Source organism: Nematolebias whitei, chromosome 17 (assembly GCF_014905685.2).
Source record: "Nematolebias whitei isolate Nwh7 chromosome 17, NemWhi1, whole genome shotgun sequence".
Classification (NCBI taxonomy): Eukaryota; Metazoa; Chordata; class Actinopteri; order Cyprinodontiformes; family Rivulidae; genus Nematolebias; species Nematolebias whitei.
Genome location: NC_056514.1, coordinates 37,298,198 through 37,312,147, shown reverse-complemented (window position 1 = coordinate 37,312,147; position 13,950 = coordinate 37,298,198). Strand labels below are relative to the sequence as shown.

Below are 13,950 nucleotides of genomic sequence, written 5' to 3'. Positions count from 1 at the left end.
GGGAATCAGTTTTGTTTGGTGGCTCCTCAGATTGAAGAAGTCCTTTGGATGAAGGACTTCCTCTATCTAGAATCAGTTTTGTTTGGTGGGTTCTCGGATTGAAGAAGTCCTTTGGATGAAGGACGAACGTCTCAGCAAAAAAAAAACGTCCAGATGACCTGACTGAACAGTGATGGATAAAGATGAATGCCGTTTTATGATAGCTGCCGTCTCAACTTAATATTGTTTTTTTTTTTCAATGTTTTAGCTCTTTGTCTTGCTTACATCTTTCCTTGTTTTAATATTTTTGGTATGTTCTTTTACAAACCAAGTACTTTTACAGATTTTGGAGCTGTTTTAGTCGTTATTATGCCAAAATGTTCACAACTACTATTACTTTGCTGCTTTTAGCCGATATTAGATTACTACTGGCTTTCAGCTAAAGTTAGCTTCCTTTAGCTAGGAGTTTGTTCCTTTTAGCTGCTTCTTTTAGCTTCTAGTTTCTTTTAGCTTTATCTTCTCAGCTTCGGCATATTTCCCTTTCAGCATTCAAACTGCATTTTTACAGACAAATCTATTTCTCTAATTGCATTTTTTCAGACTTTTTTTTTTTATAAACAACTTTAAAAACATTTTTTACCATCTCCAGATTTGATTTACAATTAACCAATTTTTAAACGTATTTGATTTGAACTAAATTTAACAGCATTGAAGGTTTACTTCAGACCAGCGTGGGTTTGTAGAGTTATGATTTTTTTATCATGTTTACTGACGTTTTGTTATTAAAGTTTATCAAAAAGGGGAGAAAAAAAGCCTTTTTGACCATTTTGACACACGTCTGGTTAAAACATTGACCAAGGGCAACAGCAACACCGTTTTGTGTTTCAATTCAATTCAATTCAAAAACACTTTATTAACCCCAAAGGGAAACTACATGCTGTTGTAGCTCATCATCCTGGTTTCATTAGAGTTGTTCTAGATGCTGATGGCTGTGGGCAGGAAGGATCTCTTGTAGCAGTGCGTCGTAGAGCAGATCTGAGGAATGATTACAGATGTTGGCCTACTTGGACTTTGTGGGTTTCTCGGTCTTCTTGGGCAGCAGGACCACCTGAATCTTGGGCAGAACTTCTCCCTGAGCGATGGTTTCTACTCCCAGCAACTTGTTGAGCTTCTCGTCATTGCCGACAGCCAGCTGCAGGTATCAGGGGATGATCCCGGTCTTCTTGCAGTCAAGAGCCGCGTTTCCCACCAGCTCCAGGATCTCAGTGGTCAGGTACTCAAGCACCCCTGCCAGGTAGACAGGGATGCATCCATGGCACCTCCTTTTTAACTCATGTGGGGCTGTAGCTGAGGTATAATTTAAGTTTTTTAGATGTTAAACTGCTCCCAATTGTAAAAACCACCTTGTTGTCATGGTTACGCATCACAACAAATGTCCAAAAGCAAAAAGGTTTCAGTAAAAATCCTTCCAGCTGCACAGCATCTGGTTTCAGAGGAATCAATCATCTCAAAAACACTATTTACATCCAGAAAAAGAGGAATTAAAGTTTTCAAAAGCGGAACGAAAGTAAGAGAGCTGCTCCAACATGCAGCCACCTTGAGCGGCGCAATTCTAGAACATGGTTCTAGAAAATTCTAGAATTTGCAGGTAAAGAGCAAAATTCATTTTTAAATGCCAACATGAAAAACAAGAAGTGACCAGTCATAATTTATTTTCACTGAAACTTATTAGTTTAGGAAATCAAAAGGAATAACTGGGTCTTCTCGTTGTCTGTTGGTTCATAGTAGACAGCAGAACCAGGAAGTAAATGTAAACTGAACCAGAACTGCGTCATCTATGGCCGTTTGTCACACTTTAGTCATGCAAAGCTGTCGCTCTGCAGACGACATGTTTCCACCGGACTCGTGGATCGTCGCAGGTTCCTCCCTGGGGAGGCAGTTGCAGACACACATCAGTGAACAGCTGCTGACTCCATCTTCTTCACTCACTCACCAGCAACACCTCAGCCCAAAATAAACGTATTGCTTTAACCATCACAGACGATATCGTTGAATATCACATCTCCTAAATTCTCCGCAGGCCGACAGCGCAGAAGGCAGGAAGTAAACACACATCATGGAGGAGTTGTTTACGGACTGTCAGGTTTTACCTCAGTTGCGATGCTCTGACTGGAGCCGTTGTCAAGTAAGAACTGCACCACGTCCATGTGATTCTCCTGCGCCGCCATGTAGAGCGGAGTGAAGCCATTCTAGAAAAAACAAAACAAAGAGTTTTAGAGGACGTGGATGTGTTTGTTTGTTCAAGCCGAATCAGAAGACGTACATCATATATTAAATGTGGTCAAAATTTAGAGGCGAGTATCTCAGATTTTCTCATTAACATGTCAATGATTTTATTCCATTTGATCACCAGTAGATGAAAGATGAAAAGCCGGTGGTAATGTTTTATATTATTTTATTTTTTGCCAAGGTCTGTGTGTGTTTATGTGTTTGTCTGTTAGCAAAATATCTAATTTACTGAAACCTGCAGTAACTGATCATTGAACGGGCATGTACAACTGATTAACTTATGGAGTTAACTCCTTTCAAGATGGCCACCGCAGCTTACCAGTCTTAGTGACGCCCAAACTGACTCCAACTCAACCGACTTTACAAAGACTGAGCTCAAATTGTGCGTGGTAGTAGCTGAGAGTAACACCCAACACATAATCTAAGCACCAACTGATACACGAGGTCTGTTTTTTTAACTTTAACTATTGGAGACAACTGTGTCTGTTAGCAAAATATCTCCTAAACATTTACAACAGATTAAATTTTGGACTCAAATTCTAGATGGTCACCAACGCCAACTGACCTTTGCAAACACAAAAACGACTTGAGTCTAAAACTTTGGCGTGGAACACAATGGGTGACGTGCACGTCCTTTAATTTATAGAAAGTTTCCTTCTTGATCTTCAGATGTCACGGTTCTGTGATGCGGGGATGTAAGCAGAGGTTGGTCATTTTAACCCCAACATTTAATAAAGCTCAGCTACTTCCTCATGAAAACTGAACCTACACTGGACTGAAGAGTTAAATCATGCTGAACAGATTTCTCACGCAGGCTTTTAGACTGCAAGAAACTCTATCCAGTTTAATTTCTAAAGCACTGTTCAGACAGATTAAATGCAATTCAAAGTGCTTTACAAACAAAACAAAACAAAACCAAAAAAAAATCTTTCCTGTGTAAAAGACCGACCGACCAGGTGGGATTTTAGTCCAGAGTCATCTCAGATCCTCCAGCAGGCTGTTCCTCAGACTCCGTGTGAAGCTACTAAAAGCAGAATCTCCAAAAGTTCTTGTTCTTCTTTTAGGAACAGCTAAAAAAAAAAAAAAGAGGACCCAGAGGATCTGAGGGGTCATTCTAGTTCATAAACCAGAACCATATTTCTGATATAGTCTGATGCTCAGACATGGGGGGCTTTAAAATCAACCAACCAACCAACCAACCAACCAAACCAACCAATCAACAACCCAACCCCACCAACCAAACCAAGCCACCAACCAACCAACTAACCAACACCACCAACTAAACCAAACCACCAACCAAACCATCAAACCAAACCACCAACCAACTAACCAAAAACCCAACCCAACGCAACCCCACCAACCAAACCAAACCACCAACTAAACCAAGCCACCAACCAAACCAACTAATCAACACCACCAACCAAACCACCAACTAAACCAAACCACCAACCAAACCAAACCACCAACCAAACCATCAAACCAAACTACCAACTAAATCAAACCACCAACCAACCAAACCAACCAATCAACAACCCAACCCAACCCCACCAACCAAACCAAGCCACCAACCAACCAACTAACCAACACCACCAACTAAACCAAACCACCAACCAAACCATCAAACCAAACCACCAACCAACCAACTAACCAAAAACCCAACCCAACTCAACCCCACCAACTAAACCAAACCACCATCCAAACCAAGCCACCAACCAATTAACCAACACCACCAACCAAACCAAACACCAACTAAACCAAGCCACCAACCAACTAACCAACACCACCAACCAAACACCAACTAACCAACACCACCAACCAAACCAAACCACCAACCAAACCAACCAAACCAAACCACCAACCAAACCAACCAACCAACAACCCAAGCCAATGCAACCCCACCAACCAACCATCCATCATCTTTTACCCACATCTTCCTTTTTGGGTCACAGGGGTCACTGATGCCCATATCCAGCTCCAGCAGTCACTGTGAGAGAGGTGGGGGACACCATGGACATGGCTCCAGTCCATCACAGGGACACATAGACAAACAACCATTCACTCTCTCACACCTAGGGACAATTTAGCATTACCAATCAGCTCGCCCACCATAAAAATCAATTAAATAAATTTAAGATCAGTCCTAAAATGAACAGGCAGCCAGTGTAAAGCCTTTGTCATCTCTGAGCTGATTTATTGGACTTTTAGAAGACCTGAATGGAGAGTGGTCCAATCGTCCAGCCTACATGAGTCAGGCTGCAGATGGTGCCCAAAGAGAGAAATGTCCTCATCCTAAAAAATATTTTTTAAATGAGAAATGGTCTAAAAATAAAACACCTGGATTTCTTGGTATAGCGTGAATGTTTCTAAAGCATTCACTAACTACTGAAATCCATTTTTCTTCCGTATGTTTTTTGGCACGTGCTTTTTCAACAATTCATAAATCAAGACGTTCGGCTCATTTAGGACATTCCTGCTGCGACGTTTAGTATTTGTGCAACTTTTTTAAATAAACATGTTGCTTTTCATGTCATCCCACTGAAAACAAACGAGCTCTCCACATCCTTCAAACGCTCCGTGCAGTTTACAACCTTTCACTGCTCACTTCAGCTTTTTTCACCTATTTTTCTGCATCTTTCAGCTGCTTTCTTCCATTTTAGCTTTTCTTTGGCAACTTTTGACTAATTTCTGCTTCTTTTTTAATTTTTAAGTTTCCTTTTTTCCTAGTTTCATATTTTATGTGAAATTTTCTGTCTTTTCAGCTTATTCTGCTCACTTCAGCTACATTTCTGCTCTATTCAGCCTTTTCTACACATCTCCGTCGTTTTTCTGCTGCTTTCCACTTTCAGCAAATGTCAGCTGTTCAAACTCTACTCGCATTAAGTTCGGTGTTGAAACCTCTTCAGCTGATTTTCACTCCTTCAGCAACTTTCAGCAAAACTCAATCAGCAGCAAGGATTCACACGGCTTTTTTCTACTTCTTATTGTCTGTCACTGTATTGTCAGCAGCACCCAGACATGCAGACGAACAGGAAGACCTCAAAATAAAATTAAAAAAACTTTATTCAACAAAAACAAAATGCTGAAATGGAAGCTGAAACATTCAAAACAAACTCGAGGAGACACAGAGTACAGTTTCTTTATATAACTTGACATCTGCAGCTCGGGTTGTTCTCAGATCAGCTTTAAGAAAATGAATTCAGAGATGGATGAAGAGGTTCGCTGCAGCTCTGAAGACGAGAAGCTGTCAATCTCATCGTGAGCTGCTCCTACCGGGGCTTTGACACTGACATTATTGTGGCTGCTGAGGCCACAGGGTCACTCATCTGTGTGTGTGTGTGTGTGTGTGTGTGTGTGTGTGTGTGTGTGAGGGGGTGAGAGAGAGAACTATTGGATTCAAGCCCAAGCTGCTGACACAGCACACAAACACACACACACACACATACACACTGATGATGGCTGTGCGTGCATTGATCTGCATGGAAATACACACACCTGGTTGCTTCACAGATTGCTTAGTGCTCGTGTGCGTGCGTGCGTGCGTGCGTGCGTGTACCTGAGACTGTGCGTTCACGTTCGCCCCGTTTGTGACGAGCTCCTTCACCACGTCAGTCTGCCCAGCGAGAGAAGCTATGTGGAGGGCAGTGTTTCCTTTCTGCTGAGAAGAACAAAAATATTGTGAACACTCAGAAAATGTTTTTTATTTTTTTATTTCTCTGCGTGTGTGGAGACAAAGAGACGATAAAGTTCATCACAGAAGGAAAATGGTTAGTTATCGGTAAGGTTTAGCTGCTGCATGAGTCTCTCTGGGATAGTCGTTTTATACAAGCGACAAAGATTTTATGACGTGTGGACAAATAGATGCTCATAAATCAGTGGAATGACACGAAAACAGATGTTACCATTCACCCAGGGTAACCGCAGTTAGGCCTGTCACGATAACACATTTTCCTGGGCGATTAATTGCCTCAGAAATGATTGCGAGAAACAATAATATTGTTTGAAATTTGACAATAATTAATAATTATTGTCAAATTTAAGAAGAAATGTTGGTTAATGTTTGTGTTTAGTACCATTTTTGACCTCCAGATGGCAGTATAAGACAGTGTGAACCGAAGGATGGATAGTGAGGGAGCGAGCAGCGTGTCTCTAAGAAAAATGGGAGACCCCTTGACGTGACATGGGCTGTCTCTCTTCGGTTCTCAAAATGCAGACGCTCAGTGTGGTTTGAGCTCTTTAGCATAGCATTTGACAAAAAAAAGCTTTTAATTAAAAAAATTAATATCAGTAAACAAGTTCTCAGCTTCTTTTTGCAGAGAAAAACAACTTTTTACATGAAGGAACGGGTTTCAACCGTGAATTTTAGAGTTTTGACAAGACGGAGCCCCCCCCCCCCCCGATAGCCACTTTTATCTATTACATGATACAATGGCATGCCATATTACTCGAGTGCCATCTAGCAGCTGAAAATGGTAGTGTTCAATATCGTCAGTTAGAATGAATGAAAACGGTCATCTTGGTTTATAAATATGGGAAAAAAAATCCATAAATAAGTTGCTTCAGCGTGCGTCTCAGGGCATGCAAATTATGCACAAAACTGCGACATAAAGGGCAAAAAAAAAAAACGGTACATAGATCTATGTAAGCTGCATGACTTCAAATGACTCTGCATGTCTCCACCTGTGTGCATACAGACACATGAACACCACGGCATGTATAATATTTACCATTTAATATTTCCGTCCTACTTGAAATTTTATCAAGCAGGAATATGTAAAAAGCTTCATGCATCAAACATCTGTCAGAGGAACGAAATAAGAGAGACGAATGTATAAACCCCACAAACTCCACAGGGAAACCTACAAATCCTGGTAAAGGATCCATTTAAAGAAAGAGCGAATGCAGGTTTTGAATAATCAGTAATCCACATTAATAATTTCCCAGTGAAATCGGTGTTTTTGTTATGAACTCAAGCTCAGTTTCTAGAATTCAGAGGATCACAGAGCGCTCCAGCAGGCCGTGATTCTGAGCATAATTCAAACATAAACTCATAATAATTTAAAATAATTTCAGCAACGAATCACTTTCCGTCATGTTGCATGAATTCACTGTCATTTATTCCACCATTAACGCTCCCTGTGAGCGTCAGTGAAATACTGACGCAGCCGCTCGGCGACAGACGTTTTACTCTCGTCCTCCCCTCTAACGCGCAGCCATTCATCTCCTCAGCTGCTGTTTAAGCAATGTGACATTGGGGAAGGTGCAAACTCAGCAGAATGTGGCAGAGGACTCGTGCACACGCAGCGAGTGATCGGGTGTCTGTGTTTATGTGTGTGCTGGGCGGAAACGCACCTTAGTGGCTGCGTCCACGTTGGCGCCGTGCTTGATGAGCTCAGCCACCACTTCCACATGGCCCTCCTTGGAGGCCAGATGGAGAGCGTTCAGACCATTCTGGGGAAAAACAAACAAGACGTGAGGAAGAAACGGATGCTGGTGACATTTGTATAATTGTGTTGACGTTTAAGGGTTTGTTTTTAATCACTAGTTATATTCATATTCATCTATGTCAGTGGATTTGCATACAAAAATGACTTTTCTTTCATATTATTTGGCATTAAGAAAATAAGCGTCATGATTTTTGTCTGTTTTTACACCCCACAGCTTTGGAAAAATAAAAAAAAAAAGTGCAAACATGACACCAAATGATGTGGTTTGATTGGGAATAGCGTGATTTAACATTTGTAGCAATATGTATCACAGTATAAAAGAATTTTGCACAAAAAATAAAACAATTTGAATTTTGGCTGAACCGGTGAGAAAACTCCGCCTTCTCCGTAGCTCTGCAGCTCAGCCAAACTTCAACGAGTCACAGAAAGATGGACTTTAAAACAGCAATTTAGGCTTAATGTTTTATCTTTGCAGATTAATCAGAGGAATGGTCAACAAATTTTTGAGCGGTTAAAGATTTTCAAAACTTTTGCAAACAAACACTAATAAACCATTTTGGGCATATACCGTAACTTCTGGACTATAAGCCGCTGCCTTTGAATCCCGCAGTTTGTAAAGTGCTGCGACTAATTTATGGAGTTGTTTTTTTATTTTTTGATGGGCTAACTGGCTAAAACATTTAGCCTCATCACACCTGGGCGTTCACATAGCTGCCTAACACACGTCTCTCTTGGGGGGTGGGTCCTCATGACTCAATGATACTTCTTTCTTCTTCTTCTTCTTTCAGCTGCTCCCTTCTTCAGGGGTCACCACAGCGAACTGTCGCACGAAGACTTGGCAAATATTTTTACGACGGATGTCCTTCATGATGCAACTGAACACCACCGAGCTACCACAGCCCTCTGTGTGGAGCAGAGAGCTTCTATCTAGGGCACCCAGGGGAGCAGATGGTGGGGGTTAAGAGCCTTGCTCAAGGGTCCAGAGAGGAGCAAATGAGGGTGGAGGCAGGTGTGGGTGGTTCTCCCCCACATTTTGATGAATAGCTCATGTTACAACATGAACACTGTTAAGAATAAAATAACATTTGATGATAAATTGTGGAAAACAACAATATGGGTTGGTGAATATAATGTTTAATCATGAACTATGGAAAATAGATCATATAAAGGTGGCTAGAATATATGTTCGATGTGTAAACTAGGCCATAAGCTGATAAATAATATATTTTAGTGACTGCTAACTTTAAAATCAGCCATGACACTTTCTGCCGTCAGTAGGAAAATAGTTCCTTATAAGGCCTTTAATGAGAAACAAAACATCAACATCAAAGGTTCATGTTCAGTTAACCAAGATCAACTATAAAGTTAAATTATAGTTCACATCATTTGTGTGTGTGTGGAGATTATAAAATAATAATGAGTCAAAGAGCAGCTTAATAGGTCAGAACGACCCTGGCTCTTATGGAGCAATCTAAAACTTGATAATGTACTAAGTTACCAAGGAAATAATCAGAGTCTCACAGTCATTGTGAGATTATGTGTGTGTGTGTGTGTAAATCTGTCTAATGAAAAAATAGGACAGTGTCACGTCCTCAGTTGAAAGAGATGACAGCTAATGAAGTGTCAGTGATTGGATAGAATGAGAAATGGAAGGGACCACGAGAGTGTGTATATGTCTGAATGGACAGGGACGAGAACCAGGAAGTGTGTCGGGGACTGACTGGATCGGCTGGGAAATGGGAGGGACTTCAGAGTCTGTAAGGTGTTTGATTGGATAGAAACTGAAAACAGGAAGTGTCACGGGGTGGAGGAACAGAGTCTTTAAGCGTGGAAAGAGACCTGACACAGGTCAGAGTTGTACAGGGGGCCCCTGAATGCGAGGTAATATATTTACAATCCTCTCTTGTTCATGCATTTTGAAGTCTGTAGAAATAAATAAGTTGTTAATTCTGACATAAGTGTGAGTTCCTTCAGAGCAAACAACCCGGGCAGGATGGAGGGAAGGATTCATGTTTTCCCCAACAACACCCGCGGCTTATACACAAGTGCGGCCTATATATGTATGAATTTGTTTCTTTTAAAACTTAGTGGGCGTGGCTTATATTCAGGTGTGCTCAAGAATCCAAAAATGACAGTATGAATTATACCTCAAAATGTAGGGATTATTGTCTTCTTTACCCAGCGAGTCTCTCGCTGCTGTAAGACGTCCATTTTTCTCACAAATCTCCTTGAGGTGCAGAGAATGCACAAAACAAGATGATTTCAGTCTTCTTGCTCATCTCAGTTTTTACACAGCAGCTGTTTGAGACTTACTTTTAAGGCTGTTTTCGTCTTTCTCTCTTAAATTTGCTGTTTTGGAGTGGCAGACGCAGTTACCGTGGTGACGATACAATGAATACATTTTGTTTCAATAGATAATATAAATGGCAGAATAAAGAACATTTAGCACTTCGTAGGGATTCTGTAAGCTGGACTGAGTTGGAGCGTTTTTGATGGAAATGCTTTAGAGCTAAATGCTAAAAATCAGAATATCAGCTCTGCTCGCAGCAGCGTTGTTATTAACACATCTTTCAGTGAGCGGAGTGACGAGCTTACCTGATTGCAAATATTGATGTCCACTCCATTCTTCAGGTAGTCCAAAACTTTCTCTACATTTCCAGCGCGAGCTGCGCGCAGATAACAGGCGTTCACGTCCGTCTGCAGGAGGACAGAAACAAAGGGGGTTAAAATCTTATTTTAATAAGTTCAACCGAGCAAATTTAGTATCACAGTATATATTTTTAGGTTCATTACTGATATGTTGGCCTTTGCCCCCTATATATAATATATAGTATATAATATAATAACATATTAATACTTGGTAAAAATCTTGTACCGAAAGCAAGATTTTTACCAAGTATTCATCTTCTTTTTGGATGACATCACATGTAAAACATCCCAAATAGAGTATCCTACATGTTCTGGCCTGGGTATTCCATATGCATGTTTTTTTTTCTTCAAAATGTTACATATGTTATACCAGAATGCAGTTATCTTTTGACAGGACCAAAATACATGAGTATGGTCCACATCCGTCTGACCACAGAGTCTCCAGCACGGCTGTGAGCTGGATACCATATTCTTTCTGATCTTTGGAGTTTAAAAAAAATCTAAATAAATTTTTCCACTGTGTTTTACAAATTTTAAACCAATCTTCCTCACTTATATGCTCATTTAATTCCTTTTCCCATTTCTCCTTAATATATAAAGTAGATAATTCCCCATCAACCCCTGATGCAATGTCGATATTAATCTACATTTCTTCCCCTCATAGGCCTTCTGAAATATTTCAATTATTGTACTTATATTGGTTTTTATCTCTTTCTCATAATAGTCTTTTATCTGTAAGTATCAATATTGATCCTGGTCATCCAATCCAAATTTGGTCTTGAAATCAGGTTAAGGCGAGAAAATGCCTTGTTGCTGCCACAACAGCTGGGATGCTAGTCTCAGAAGGTTTATTCCTTTTCTTGGCCAGTTCACTCTTGTGAAAGAGGTCTTGATCTCAATGTTTTTTTAATCTGGTTAAATAAAGGTTTAATGATCTTCCTGATCCTTTTGGTGGACTACCAGGATTACAAAATTTGAAAAATCATTAAAGTCCATACCCCCAGGTTGTAAAGCAAGCTAGCCAGGTAGTGGTGGGGCTGTAGCTGAAGTTCTATTTGAGCTTTTGAGATGTTAATCAGCTGCTCCCAATTGTAAAAAAAAAAAAAGCACCTTGTTGTCATGGTTACGCATCATAGCAAATGTCCAAAAGCAAAAAAAAAAAAAAAAAAAAGGTTTCAGTAAAAATCCTTCAAGCTGCACAGCATCTGATACCAGAGGAAATGATCATCCCAAAAAAGCGATTTACGTTCAGAAAAAAGAGGAATTAAAGTTTTCAAGAGCATCGTCCCAGAATGTAAGAGTTGCTCCAACATGCAGCTTGAGCGGCGCCATTCTAGAAAAAGGCGGGCGATCTAGAAACGCTACGTCTAATTGTTTTTGTGCCGTCGTTTTCACTCAACCTTTATTTATTTATTCCACCTTTACGGTGCAGTACTGCTTTATTTTGACTGATGTTTATTTTATTTTAATAATCTTTTAACCATCACATGTAAAACTGTGAAAATGAACTCCGTTTTTTTTTTTACCACAATCACACGCAACAAATATCACATAAAATATTTGCTCCACATACAAGTAAAATTTGACAACATATAAGTTTACATAGAGCTGCTGCCTCTCAGTGAGCAGGTCCCTGGTTCAAACCCCGGTCCAGGGGCCTTTCTGGGTGGAGTTTGCATGTTCTCTCCGTGCATGCGTGGGTTTTCTCCGGGTGCTCCGGTTTCCTCCCACAGTCCAAAAACATGCATGTTAGGCTGATTGGTAACTCTAAATTGGCCCTAGGTGTGAATGAGAGAGTGAATGGTTGTTTGTCTCGTTTGTCTCTATGTGGCCCTGTGATGGACTTGCGACCCGTCCAGGGTGTACCCCGCCCCTCGCACAGTGATTGCTGGACATGGGCACCAGCGACCCCCGTGACCCAAAATGGAATAAGTGGGTAAAGATAATGGATGGATGGACGGATGGATAAGTTTACATTAGGGATGCACGATCCACTTTCTTCACGTCCGATCCGATACCTGCGGGTTAGTATCGGTCGATACCGATCCTATATCGATCCGATATAGGGAAAAACAGTGCTGAATTAACAAAAATGGCTAAATCATGTCATCTGGATCCATTTCTGAAACAGGTCCAGATTGCATGATTTAGCCATTTTTGTTGTCTACCTGGATGTTTGAGCTTACAAACCCAGTGCTGAATTAACTTAAAAACATTTGTTTTGTTAAACGCAGACATGAACGACATGCCTATTGTAGATTCGCTCTTCCCAGCCTGGTGCAGGTCTACAATTTTCTTCCTGGTGTCCTTTGACAGCTCTTTGGTCCTGGGTATGGTTGAGTTTGGAGTCTGTCTGTTTGAGGCTGTGGACAGGTGTCTTTGATACAGACAACGAGGTCAAACTGGTCCATTAATACAGGTAACGAGTGGACGACAGAAGAGCTTCTTAAAGAAGAAGTTACAGGTCCGTGAGAGCTGGAAATCTTGTTTGTTATTAACCAAAAACTTATTTTCCACCATAATTTACAAATAAATTCTTTAAAAATCCTACAACGTGATTTCCTGGGTTATTGTTCCTAATTTTGTGTCTCATGGTTGAAGTGCACCTGTGATGAAAATTACAGACCTCTCATCTTTCTAAGTAGGAGAACTTGCACAATCAGTGGCTGACTAAATACTTTTTTGCACCACTGTAAACTAAAAATAAAAAAAAATGACCATCATCACTAAACAAGAACTAGTACTAGAAAAGTTGTTGGCTGTGATTTTTGGTTAATTTTGTATATACACACACACTGACAGAGGGAACAACATATACTGTGGATTCACGAGTGTGTCCACGTGTGACCTTTTCATGGTTGGTAAAAACAGGAGCAGAAGGTGCGGTGATGAGCAGGAAACATACACCGAGTGTGCCATGGAAAGAATAAAAGAGAATAAGTGAGGCGGTCATGGCAGAAAGTGTGTGTCTCTGATTTCATGACTGCAGCGCTGAGCTTCAGCCTGCCGCGCCCATGGAATCAGAAGTGTTGTACAGAGCAGACACACAAAAACACACAATCTGTGGCAGCGTGATGTTAGATAAGTGATCCTAGTGTTAAGTTTTGCAGAATCCCGAACTTCATTATTAACTTAATTCGCCAAACGACAGTCGCTGACATTGGTAACGGCTGCAGGTACGCAAGTACGTGTCCAACAATTTTACAACCGGGCCGCAAAATATGCCAAAATGTATTGAAACTAAAATACCATGTGCAAAAATAAATAACACAAAGGACTACTTGGACTGCAATAAATCGTTAAAGCGTGTCGCATTATATTTATGCTCTGCATGCCAACAGTACGATGGCCTTGACGACCTCTTGAAGCTTAGATGAATGTGATGCTAAAACAAGTGCTTTTAAAACTGCAACGACAAAACAGAGAGAGGAGTGAGGAAAATGAGTTTATCGGGAGAATATTGCTTGAGCATTAATATCAACCTTTATTTATACAGGTAAATCCCATTGAGCCTCGAGGACTCATTTACAAGAGAGACCTGATTTCAACAAAGAAAGATGACAACAATGGACAACAGCAACAACAATAA

The 13,950-nt window shown here is 40.6% G+C and overlaps 1 protein-coding gene across 1 annotated transcript in view; it reads right to left on the bottom strand.

Annotated features, from left to right (window-relative positions):
- The window catches only part of ank3b (ankyrin 3b), a 155,168-nt gene that overhangs the window by 104,645 nt on the left and 36,573 nt on the right, over nt 1–13,950 (bottom strand). Inside the window, exons 2-5 of the mRNA XM_037691560.1 lie at nt 10,308–10,409; nt 7,618–7,716; nt 5,822–5,923; nt 2,130–2,228 (exon numbers count right to left, since the gene is read on the bottom strand). Coding sequence (XP_037547488.1) covers nt 2,130–2,228; nt 5,822–5,923; nt 7,618–7,716; nt 10,308–10,409 — 402 coding nt within the window. The remainder of the gene's footprint in view (nt 1–2,129; nt 2,229–5,821; nt 5,924–7,617; nt 7,717–10,307; nt 10,410–13,950) is intronic.